This window comes from Eptatretus burgeri, chromosome 15, assembly GCF_056783735.1.
Source record: "Eptatretus burgeri isolate ZD-2024b chromosome 15, Ebu_testis_v1, whole genome shotgun sequence".
NCBI classification, from domain to species: domain Eukaryota; kingdom Metazoa; phylum Chordata; class Myxini; order Myxiniformes; family Myxinidae; genus Eptatretus; species Eptatretus burgeri.
Window position 1 is genome coordinate 18386536 of NC_140975.1, and position 13474 is coordinate 18400009.

Genomic DNA, 13474 nt, shown 5'->3' on the forward strand with positions numbered 1-13474 from the left:
GAACATACTTGAGATATTCCTCCTCTTTTAGCCTTCTCTATCATTAAAAGCATATCTATATCACTGATTAATTCCAAATTTTGTTTTGTCATTTTTAACATAGAACTCCAAGCCAAACCCGGGGCTGTGTAATAGTGAATGGGGTCTAATCCATAAGAATTTTTATTATGACAGACTGTTCTAAAAGTCTCCAACACATCAGCCAATAACAATACATCAGTTTTAAGTTACAAATCATGATATTCTCCAAGATTCTTTATATTAAACTTCTCCCAAACCTTTTTAGCTTGTGTATAATCTCTATAGGAAATATGAGTTTTATTCAACTTGCCATAGAAACTTTCCCTTGAAGGAAGTTATGTTTCTTTAATCTTCTCAAATGAATCCATATAGTCATACGAATATATTCCCTTTTGTGATAAGAGATCAATCTCTTCTTGAATTTAGAAATGTGATTTAAGATTCGGTAAGTTTTTAATATTTGATGCTAAGTTAGATAATGGACTTGCCATAAACTTGTATGTGTCAAGAAATCTGATATGGGTTCTGGGGGATGTATGAATTGTTTTTGTGAATGAGATGTATTTTTGATCTGTGGTAGGAATGGCAGAAATATCCCCAGATGTCTTTGAAAGTTCATTTAAAAATAGATGTGTGTCATAGTGAGCGTTCTTGTGAAGAAACACAGCAAGAAAGTTTGGGGTCTTGTAATGAAGATTACAATGGGAATGAGCTGGATCTCTATATTTTCCAGTAAGATGACAATGATCCCTAACTTTGACCTCTCCCTCAATTTTCTCCTCACAAATATGACAGATACTGTTCTTTCTAAAATCCTTTTTCTCTCCCTTTGTTAATGACATTGGTTTATAGGTTTTAACCATTATTTCTCTTAGTCTTATACAGTCTTTTTCCAATCATCTCACAAACTCCTCTAAGGCATCTTCTCCTCTATAAAGTTCTAACTTGTTGTACTCATCACCAACAGATGATTTGATATAATAACAGAAACCACAAGGAGTATGTTTTTGAGATTTATTTGCATATGATTTATTGGATTTCGAGAAACAGTATCTATCTTTTCAAGGATATTTTCAAAATCAGCATATATCACAAATGGATGTTTTATACATTTGTTAAAATCTTTGAATGATATGTTTGAACCTGCTTTTGGTAAATTGATTAGGGTTGATTTCTGATTACTACAATATTTCGAATGTTAATTTAATCATTCTTTTGTGTGAAAGGAGTTGAGACATCTCTTACAAGGATATGTTTTACATTTTCTCTTGTATAGTTGTGATTTGGTTAATCTCGATAAATTTTTGATGAAAGCATTATGTGATTTTTCCTTTGAAGTAAAGTAGAGAAGGTCAATGTGTGTTTCATCATTTTTATAGTTGTTTGAAATTTTTAACATCTAAACTTTGTTTGTATCCATTAATCCATATACATTAACAGATAGATTATTCATTTTCTCAAATTTAGGAATATTTCTCAATGACATTGGAAACTTAAAATCTTTAACATTTAATGTATTCTCGTATTTCTTATAATGTTCAACCCTTTCAGGTTTCCATTGTGGAGGATGTAAGTGAGCAAGAACAGACCATAGAAAACATTTATTTTCTTTGTTTTGAATATTAACAACCGCTTTCTTAAGTTTTATCTCTTTTGGTAAATCAATATAAGAGGAAGCTTGAAGAGGATCTCATTTTAAGATGTAAGAAAGTATCGTTTTTACAGCCATTTTTCCCTGCTGTGCAGGGGTTGGGTTTTTTCTTGAAGCAATGTTTTATGGCCGGATGCCCTTCCTGACGCCAACCCTGGTCACCTCTTACGACACACAGGGATATGGTACACCTATTCTTACCGGGGCATACACCGGGACCAGTACACTGGTACTCATTTCACCGACCTCGGAAGGATGACAGGCTGAGTCAACCCCCTGGTGTTAATTCAGCAGCCAACGGGGCTTGAACTCAGGACCCTGGGATCCCAAGCCACCACCCTAACCACTAAGCCAACACCAGGCTTATCTGATTTTAAGATGTGTATATCTAAAAAGATTATTTTTGTAATAGCAAATCCACTACCTGCTACAGTGTTATCAACATCTTATTCTTCGTCTCTGGAGTTCATCGTAAACATCACATCTTACAAAATCTTGAAATGATGAGATAAAGTGAGGGTTTGTCCTCATATAGGGAGTAGTTTCATCGCCTTCTCTTACCATATTCAATTTTACTCCCATATAAAATTTAAAAGTTTTCATTTCACTTAATGTGTTTTTAATTATAGTTTCAATATTTTGTTTAACCATATCAACAGCTTCCATGATTGAAGATGGTCCAGGGTCTTGAAAGTGAAACAATCTTATTTTTATATTCCCTTAAATGCCACATAGTGTTTTCAATGGAGAATTTAGTGGCACCTTCCCTTTCTTCATTGTTCTTGTGTTTGCGTGATTGAAGGTGTTTATTATAAAAAAAATTTTTAAAGAATATCATTATCACATCTATCACAATATTTTGTTTCTTGGTCAAGTGGAGATATTTGTCTGAAAAGATTGAATGTGTGTTTGTTGGTTTGAAGGTGTTTTTATAACATTTATTTTCATGATTACAAACATAGCAGTACATTGTATTCACCATATTTATAAAACAAAACTTTGCTTAAAATAAAATTTTCTTGATGAAAATTTCGTTTAAACTATAGGTGAATCTGTGCTTAAAACCATTTTATCCTCCAACTTTTTTCACTTGATAAATACAATGTATCAAGACACAAAAGACAAATTTCAACCAATCTCTTCATTTGTAAAAGATACTGAGAAATATGTCGAGGATGTAAATTGATTAAAGATAAATATAATAACTATTGGATAAAACAATTATGGTGAATAATATGAGTTCTTCAATTTTCTTCAGTGGAAGGGCAATAAGTATATCTTGAAGAACATCAATTAAAGTAGCTCTAACAAAAGTTTCTCCTCTCCTTCTGGCAATATATTCAAAACTAGAAAAAGCAATGAAACAAGAAAAAGTATCAAAAAAGATAAACCTTATGGATGAAGCTTTAAAAAGAAAAGATAAGACCATCTGTAATATGCAAGGAGAAATTTGCATTTTTTCAACAACCCTAAAGATGTAAATCCTGATGAAATAAAGGATGTTAACATATCAGATGAAATAATATTTCGTTCAATGGTAGTTAAGGATCATTTAAAAATTACCTTTAATATAAAAAATGTAGCAGTTGAATCTATTAATGAAAAAAAGTACATAGATACAGATGGTAATGTTTTTTCTACTAATTAAATATGAGTCATTATTCAACTGAAGATTTTGAAGATTATATATTAGAGTAATGATAGTATCTCTGTTGGAACAGAAGACAGTTATGATACCGAGAGTTTGTGTTCAAACGATAATTATGAAAGTAGTTTTACAGATGATTGTGAAAGCACCAATGAAAGTACCGAAGATAATACTGAAGATGAATTTTATTTGAAGTGAAGTTTTACTTTATAAATATGAATAGTTTACGAGATTTTGAGCCTCTTGAATTTCCTGATTCTCCACATGACAAATTTGAGAATTGTCCTGCGTGTGAAAGACGGGGATTAAACACAGAGTCAAAAGCCTATAAACAATGTATGTTCTGTGATTATCTTCTAATTAATGATAATAAAAATATAAAAAGGAATATAATTCCTTTAGATTTACACCAAAAATGAATTACTTTACAAGATTTATTAGAGAAATGAATGTAAAGTATGAGGGTGATAACACACCTTTCCTTACAATGGAAGAAACTCAACGTATTAGAAAAATGTTCAAAGGATTGTTGTTATATATTATTTACGATTGCCATTTTCAGGGAAATATCAACACAAGATATTGTATAAATAAAATAATGGATTATCTTGAAATTAAACCCGAACTTAGGATAAAATAGAGTTTCTAAAAAAGGCAATAATAAATTAAATAACCTGTTTTCCAAATATATAAATGAATGATTTTTTTTACCCATTTGGGAAAATAAGATAAAATTTAACAACCATATAAATCTTCCAAATTCATTAAGATGTCTCATAGTTGGTTCAAGTGGGTGTGGAAAAACCTGCTTACTTTTAAAGATGCTCCTTACTCCCAACTTTTTGGATTATGATAATTTAATAATTTTCACAAAGTCGAGTTTTCAACCAGAGTATCAACTACTCTCACAAGGTTTTAATGCTGGTCTTCAAAAAGAAGATATAATCGGTTTATTTAAACTTCAAAACAAACTAAATGATTACAACATTGAAGATATAATACAACTATTTTGTGATACACAAAGATATAAAAAGAAATCAAAACCGATAACTTGCATTCCTAGTGATAATACGGATGATATACCTTCTCCCCAAGATTTGGATAAATCAAAAAAGAACCTCGTTATCGTTGATGATTGTGTTAATGAGAGAAACCAAACAGTAATGTATAGCTACAACACAAGAGGGAGACATTCTTTTTGTAATTATATTTATCTTAGTCAATCATACTTTCAACTCCTTCGTCGCTCAATAAGAAACAATGCTCATACTTTTATTTTATTCAAGTTAAATTCAATAAATATAAACAATTTTTGGAGAGACAATTACTCTACATTATGTAGTAAAAAGGAATTTTGGGATTATATGAAGCACACGACTGAAAAATATAAATATATTGTTGTGAAACAAGATGAGATATTAAGGGATATATTTTTTATTTTATAAACAATTACATATATAAATGACAACTATTATTATAAATCTTGTGGGTAAATCTGCTTCTGGAAAAAAACTTTCATAAATCAAGGTTCTTGTATAGTACAAATGATAATATTGTAAATTTGCTTAAAAATTATGTAAGTTGTTCGTATTGTATACGTGTAAGTTCGTATTGTATCAACAACAACGAGAACAATAAGACCTGGAGAAGTAGAAGGTGAAGATTATTACTATATTTCAGTCGAGGAACATATGCGATTGAGGAATGAAGGTCAAATATTTGAGGAGGTTTTTCTTGGTACAACAAAATATTCACATTGTAAGAGTGAGTTAAAGAAACTAAAATCTGGTGGTCTTGGGATATTAGAAACTAATCCAGAAGGAATGAGACAAATTTTTAAACATCTGAGTGGTAATGGGGTTAAGATTATATCATTCAGTTTTGATGTTGATGAAGAAACTCAACGCAAACGTATGAAAAGCAGAGATACAAGTATTAGTGAAGAAGAAATGACAACTCGTATTAATGTTAATAAAGAATTTAATGAAATATTTAAAGAAAAGGATTTATTTAAACACATCGACTTTAATGATGAAGAAAAGGAAAATTTCCCTGTTGATCTTTACAATTCATTAAATGATATTTTCCAATAAATAAATGGATGTGAAAGAAAGAGCAAGAAGATTTAAGGAACATCAAGAGTTGGTTTCAAAAGTTGTAAAACAACAGGAAGACAGAAAGAAGAAATGCAGACAGAAACTAATGGGTGAAGAAGCATTTAAAAGAAAACAAGATACATTTTTTAAACCACTTTTAAAAACTTCCCAAGAAAAAATTATAGATGCTTCCACAGTTCCCACAATAGAATATACTCCAAAACAAGCTCAAATGAGCTAAGATCCTAGTCCTCTTCATGATGACATCATAAAAACGAATATGACGTCATTGTGATGTATCAGGTTTGTGATAAATTATCTGTGCTAATGCCCGGCTTGATTCCCGCAAAAAAATTCAAACAGCTTGCCTAGTTTTGGAGATAATGGTATAGGCGATTTCCATTAGCAGCTTTATTATGATGTCAACTTTTTTTCTAGGAACAATTTCCAAATTCGGAGATGGTTACTGCCTGCGCGTGGGCTTTCTGCATATACAAGGCAAGTTTCACGAAGATCCGATGAAAACTCTGGGTTGTGAAACAAAAAATAGGAATGATGTCATAAAAATTGATATGACGTCGTATTGTATGTGCAGTAATGCATCTCTGCTAATGCCCTGTTCGATTCCCGCAAACAGAATTCAAAAAGCTTGCCTAGTTTCGGAGATAATTTTTGAGGCGATTTCCATTAGCGGAGATATTTTGACATCATAACTTTTTTTCGAGGAGGAATTTTCAAAATTTGAGATGGTTACTGTCTGTGCAGGGTATTTTTACAAATATATATATATATATATATATATATATATATATATATATATATATATATATATATATATATATATATATATATATATATATATATATATATATATCTCTTCTTCTTCTTCTTCTTCTTCTTTCGGCTGCTCCCGTTAAGGGTCGCCACAGCGGATCATCCGTATGATCCGCATAGTGATTTGGCACATGTTTTACGCCGGATGCCCTTGCTGACGCAACCCTGGTCGCCTCTTACGACACAGGGATATGGTACACCTATTTTAACCGGGGTATACACCGGCCCAGTATACTGGTACTCATTTCGCCGACCTCAGAAGGATGACAGGCTGAGTCAACCCCCTGGTGTATTAATTCAGTGGCCCAACGGGGCTTGAACTCAGGACCTTTTGGATCCCAAGCCGCTGCCCTAACCACTGCGCCAACACCAGGCTGTATGTATATATATATATATATATATATATATATATATATATATATATATATATATATATATATATATATATATATATATATATATATATATATATATATATATATATATATATATATATATATATATATATATATATATATATATATATATATATATATATATATATATATATATATATATATATATATATATATATATATATATATATATATATATATATATATATATATATATATATACACATACAGTGGGGAGAACAAGTATTTGATACACTGCCGATTTTTCAGGTTTTCCCACTTACAAAGCACGTAGAGGTCTGTAATTTTCAACTGTGATTGAAATACACTTCAACTGTGAAAGACAGAATCTAAAACAAAAATCCTGAAAATCACATTGTATGATTTTTAAATAATTAATTTGCATTTTATTGCATGAAATAAGGATTTGATCACCGACCAACGAATAAGAATTCCGGCTCTCACAGACCTGTTAGTTTTGTCTTTAAGAAGCCCTCCCATTCTGCACTCATTACCTGTATTAACTGCACCTGTTTGAACTCGTTATCTGCATAAAAGACAGCTGTCCACACTCAATCAATCAGACTCCAACCTCTCCACAATGGGCAAGAGCAGAGAGCTGTCTAAGGACATCAGGGACAAAATTGTATACTTGCACAAGGCTGGGATGGGCTACAGGACAATAGGCAAGCAGCTTCGTGAGAAGGCAACAACTGTTGGCACAATTATTAGAAAATGGAAGAAGTTCAAGATAAGAGTCAATCTCACTCGGTCTGGGGCTCCATGCAAGATCTCACCTCTTGGAGCCTCAATGATCATGAGAAAGGTGAGGGATCAGCCCAGAACTACACGGCAGGACCTGCTCAATGACCTGAAGAGAAATGGGACCACAGTATCAAAGAAAACCATAAGCAACACACTACGCCTTCATGGATTAAAATCCTGCAGCGCACACAAGGTCCCTCTGCTCAAGCCAGCGCATGTACAGGCCCGTCTGAAGTTTGCCAATGACCATCTGGATGATCCAGAGGAGGAATGGGAGAAGGTCATGTGGTCTGATGAGACCAAAATAGAGCTTTTTGGTTAAAACTCCACTCGCCGTGTTTGGAGGAAGAAGAAGGATGAGTACAACCCCAAGAACACCATCCCAACCGTGAAGCATAGAGGTGGAAACATCATTCTTTGGGGATGCTTTTCTTCAAAGGGGACAGGACGACTGCACCGTATTGAGGGGAGGATGGATGGGGCCATGTATCGCGAGATCGTGGCCAACAGCCTCCTTCCCTCAACAAGAGCATTGAAGATGGGGTGTGGCTGGGTCTTCCAGCATGACAACGACCCGAAACACACAGCCAGGGCAACTAAGGAGTGGCTCCGTAAGAAGTATCTCAAGGTCCTGGAGTGGCCTAGCCAGTCTCCAGACCTGAACCCAAAAGAAAATCTTTGGAGGGAGCTGAAAGTCTGTGTTGCCCAGCGACAGCCCCGAAACCTGAAGGATATGGAGAAGATCTGTATGGAGGAGTGGGCCAAAATCCCTGCTGCAGTCTGTGCAAACCTGGTTAAGAACTACAGGAAACGTCTGATCTCTGTAATTGCAAACAAAGGTTTCTGTACCAAATATTAAGTTCTGTTTTTCTGATGTATCAAATACTTATTTCATGCAATAAAATGCAAATTAATTATTTAAAAATCATACTATGTGATTTTCAGGATGGTTTGTTTTAGATTCAATCTTTCACAGTTGAAGTGTACCTATGATAAAAATTATAGACCTCTACGTGCTTTGTAAGTGGAAAAACCTGCAAAATCGACAGTGTATCAATCGACAAGCCCCACCCCCACAAACCCCACCCATCCACACAAATCCCATACACACAAGCTCCACCCACACAAGCCCCACCCATCCACACAAGCTCCACCCCCACAAACCCCACCCACCCCACACAAACCCATACACACAAGCTCCACCCATACAAGCCCCACCCATCCACACAAGCCCCACCCACCCACACGAACCCCACCCCACACAAACTCCACCCACACAAGCTCCACTCACCCACAAAAGCCCCACCCCACACAAGCCCCACCCCCCTGTGCACCCCCACCTTTGACCTACCACCCCCCTCATCCCATCCCCCACCCTTTCCCACACACACACATGGGGAGGGGAGGGGAGGGGAGAGGGATGAGGGGGGTGGTGGGTCGTTAGGGGAGTGCACCTACCCCTGCCCCCTCCCCTTTACATCTTTTCTTGTAATTCAAAATCAGATAATTATAAGGAAAGCATTTATAATTAAACACAAGTAATAACATTGAACAAAATCTTCTTTCGCAGCAGTCTGATGCTTTGTTTTGGTTTTGAAACTCGATCAACATATTCTGTTCAAAACAAAGTGAAGAACAATTCGGGTATATAAAGATAATTACATAATGATGTGATTAAAATAATAAATATAACATTTACCTCCAGAAGATGGAGTGTCATGTCAGATTCCTCCAGAAGATTAAGTTGTGTGTTTGGTTCATCCAGACAGGTGTTTAAACTGAAAAATAAAATAAAAAATGAGTCAAAGACACACACACACACACACACACACACACACACACACACACACACACACACACACACACACACACACACACACACACACACAGCGATAATTTCTCACCTTGGACTCGGGTCATTCAAGATCAATGGACGTGAGAGAATTTCTTGCCGTCCATGAAAAATATCATTCATTTCTTTTCGAAACGAAAAAATGTCTTCAAGGAAGTCATTCATTTTTATCCACTCGTCATGTAATTCAAATAACTCATTTTCAACATCAGCTATCAATGATGCTCTTATTGGGGACAACCTGTTCGGAAAAAAAACAACAATAATTATTAGTTGTATCATGATTTATTTAATAATCAATTGCTTCATCATCATTCTAAGAGGAAGCCAGACTTGACAACACACACACACACACACACACACACACACACACACACACACACACACACACACACACACACACACACACACACACACACAAACTTACCAATATTGTGATGGGTTATCTTCTTCGTCAGATGAAAGATAGTTCATGTCTCAGTCATTTACCATTGGGTCAAGATGAGAAAAATGAAAAACCGTCAAACAGAAGAGAAATGTCTGGCTTAGAAACCATGTTGGAGGAAGTCAGTTGGATCTTTGCCTCGAGTTGCCTCATTGTTCTCTTTCCTACTTTTTCAACAGCTCAGTAATTCTGGAAATTTTCCCAAGCTTCCTGTTTTCAGCTGCACTCAGCTTACAGAGTGTGGGTAATGTATTCATGTTTGAGTTTAATTTAACAATTTTATCGACTCTATATAAGTTTAATGGACATGAGTGGAACCAAAATATGCTCAAACAAGAGCATTGAGAGAAGTTTATCATTTCATTTCTGCTCAACAAAGAACCAAGTTCGAAAGTAACCTTTGTGAATATACTCGATGGAAATGAATGTTATAAGAAAATTAAGTTATTCCCCAAAGTAGAACATGGACAAATATTCATTGGTTCACTCTTTGAGTGGAATGAAAATATGAAAGGGAAGAAGTGCTTTAATCAGTAAGTCTCAATTTTACATTTGCTTGTATGGGAGGGAAGGAGATGGGCGGGGAGAAAATCCAGCTCCTATTTTGGGCTTTTGGGGCTTGAGTCAGAAAGTTTTTCCCTTTCCCCCATTCATTTGAATGGGAAGTCCCAGAAACCCCATTAATCATCGACATATATATATATATATATATATATATATATATATATATATATATATATATATATATATATATATATATATATATATATATATATGCAATGCTCTAGGTTCATGGAAGAGCTCAACAAGAAAGAACAGTCGGTTTACAACCGCCAAAGAGCATAGTTGGGATTGACGTACACGAGGAGAAAAAGAGGAATAACTAAAAAAAGGAGTTACAATAGCTTGAAAGGAACAAAATCAGTGTGTAGAAGATAACTTGGATGTGCATGGGTGAGTGCATAAGGTAGTGATGAGCAGTGCAGTTGAAAGTAAGAAATACGGAACAATGGACACAGGGGGATGATTAGACAATCGGGATAACAAGGGGGCTAATGATTGCAGGTGGGAAGCCAGTCTGGACTTGGGCAGGGTGAGCATATGAAGGTTTCTTGAGAAACATGTTGTTCGTCTTTCAGCTGCTCCCGTTAGGGGTCGCGACAGCGGATCATCCATTATGATCCGCATTCTGATTTGGCATCGGTTTTACGCCAGATGCCCTTCCTGACGTAACCCTGGTTGCCTCTTACGACACAGGGATAAGGATTGGGTTTCGCCATGATTCTGGGCTGCCCTACACCCTCTCATAGCATGGCCCAGCGCAGAGCTCCCGTCATCAAGCGATCCTCCAACCCAAGCCACCGAGTAGCCGGATTACAGGCGCACGCCACTACGCCCGGTGTTTCTTGAGAAACATGTGTGACCTTTCAATCCTCTTCTGCCCATCGTTTAACACTGTGCCTCTGATAATTCTCAAACTACTGATGAACCGTCCTTAATTCCCCCATCATTATTAACAGGCTCATTCACCCATCATTAAGAACGGGTTAATTCCCCAATCTTTACCAATGGATTAATTGCCAAATCCTTATGAATTAGTTCATACCTCCAGAATTATGGATGGGTTAATTCTCCCGAAATTCACGTTTTTCGTGCAACTTGTAATCCCCCCTTCCACCAGCGAGAGCGCTATACGATACACATTTACAGAAAAAAATCGGGGTACTCCCCCATCCTGGACAGCAGGGGCTATAAAATGAATTTTACCACCACAAACCTCCGTGTGTTCACCCCGACTACACCAACCCGTTTTCAACTCATTCAGTCCAGTGGTTCAAGAGTGCATAGAAGTCAAACAAAAACACACAAACAGTATGATATTTACTGTGATAATTCTCCCACTTATATGATGTCTATGGTTTTCAGGCTGTTTATCCCAAGTACAACCACCAGTTTTATCTCATTCTGCCCTGCGGTTTAGGAGGGCATAGAAGACAAACAAAGCTGCAAACAAAGACAAGTCAAATGATAGGTATATTGTAGCATGATATCATTACATATACTCAATGAGAGTACTGCCACGTCGTGGCCAGTAAGCACATTACGCCAGATTTCTTCGCTGATCAAGACCATTCCAAGTCCTTCAGTGATTTGTACGGTTCTAAGGCAATTGAGCGGAATCATCCATCTCTAGAACACAAGAGGGTGGGAAATGGACCATGGCATTTGCACCAAGTGTACAAAATGCAATAAATTTCTTGAACTGTTCTGCAGTGTGTGAATCACCTGAAGTGAGGGTACCTTATACAGTTAAGGAAACTTGAAAATAGAGAGAGAGAGATGATTCATCTCTCTGTCCCAGATGATGTGGATTTCAGCTGTGAGTCAGTTCTGCAGAACATTGATCATTGATCATCAGCCTTGCTGATAAAAAAAAAACCTTCATGAGTGCTGAAAGTGACCTTGCATGCTACAAACCGACAAACTAAGAAAGAGTTATCGTCTTTCTACTCTACACTCACTGCCTGAGAAAAGGAGAGAAACCCAAGGAGAAAGGCTGAATCCAAGGCCAAGTTCATCCAATATTAAGTTTGTGTGTTTGTAGCCGTTCATATCCAAGTTGATATCATTTTACATCAAACTTTAGAGAAGTATCACAAACCAAAAATTAATTAAACACTAAATATGTTTCAGTTGATGTACCAATACGAGTCCAAGCAAGAATAAATCTTTGTCTGAAGGTTAAAGAAAAGAAAATTCCTCCCGTCTTTTTTTAACGGCAAAAATTACTCCGACATTCCTGTGGGGTCGGTCAGGGAAAGTTTTTGCACCAAGTCTTTCAGGAACCAGCTGGCCAGGCTCGACGTTCGATGAAGTAGTGAGGGCAGGGATTTGTAATTTGTTCAGGGTGCTGACAATAGCTCACCTACTCTTCATGAAGGACACAGTGGGATTTTTAACGTGCACCAACTAATGCCGGCAGATGGGACACCCAGTTTAACGTCCATCCGTGGGCACACGCACTGATGAATCACCTTGCCTGTGAAACAACATCCAGACAGTTTATAGTTGGGTCGGGATTCAAACTCAGATTAGACAACTGAGAGGCGAGGTGGCGTATCTCTAGGCCATCCTGCCAGCCCTAGATGCCTCCCTTCTCCAAATATTCATAAACTTCGGATGAAAGCCAATTTTTGTAGTTGGCATTTTACCGGAAAAAAAAGTACAAGTGGGGTGAAATACTTTTTGGATGCATCCCCTCAGCCCTCCCTCCACATGCTTGTCTACATAACCCCAAATTCTCACATTTCAACAGATCTAACAGTAGGCACTCAAGTGAAGAAGTGTCGGCATCCAGCCCCCAGATATAAACTGGAAGGGCACTCGGAAGAGCGGACACCTCCACCACGCAATGCCCAATCCATGAGAACATATCGGGCCCAATACATTTTTGAAATATCATACTATACAGTACTATATCGTTTTTGGCCCAATCTCTCAATGGTGAAGAATCACTTTAGAAATTAAATAATCCTAGTATAATCGAATGAAAATCGAATCAATTCATCTTTGCCACACACCCAACCTGTCCAACAAGTTTCATCCGAATCCATTCACAACTTTTTGAGATATCGTGATATATATATATATATATATATATATATATATATATATATATATATATATATATATATATATATATATATATATATATATATATATATATATATATATGAGCCTGGTGTTGGCTTAGTGGTTAGGGTGGC

General features: G+C 36.2%; 1 protein-coding gene across 4 annotated transcripts in view; it reads right to left on the reverse strand.

The window, feature by feature from the left end:
• LOC147011659 (cholesterol side-chain cleavage enzyme, mitochondrial-like) overlaps positions 1 to 13295 on the reverse strand; it is a 93516-nt gene extending 80221 nt beyond the window's left edge. Inside the window, exons 1-4 of one of the 4 annotated variants that reach the window (XM_085858581.1) lie at positions 12634 to 13295; positions 11994 to 12098; positions 9315 to 9503; positions 9110 to 9188 (exon numbers count right to left, since the gene is read on the reverse strand). In XM_085858581.1, coding sequence (XP_085714707.1) covers positions 9110 to 9188; positions 9315 to 9427 — 192 coding nt within the window. In that variant the 5' untranslated portion in view covers positions 9428 to 9503; positions 11994 to 12098; positions 12634 to 13295. Of the gene's footprint in view, positions 1 to 9109; positions 9189 to 9314; positions 10276 to 11993 lie in introns of those variants that run through there. The other 3 variants (XM_085858582.1, XM_085858583.1, XM_085858580.1) reach the window with 3 other exon arrangements.
• Positions 13296 to 13474: the final 179 nt, after the last annotated feature.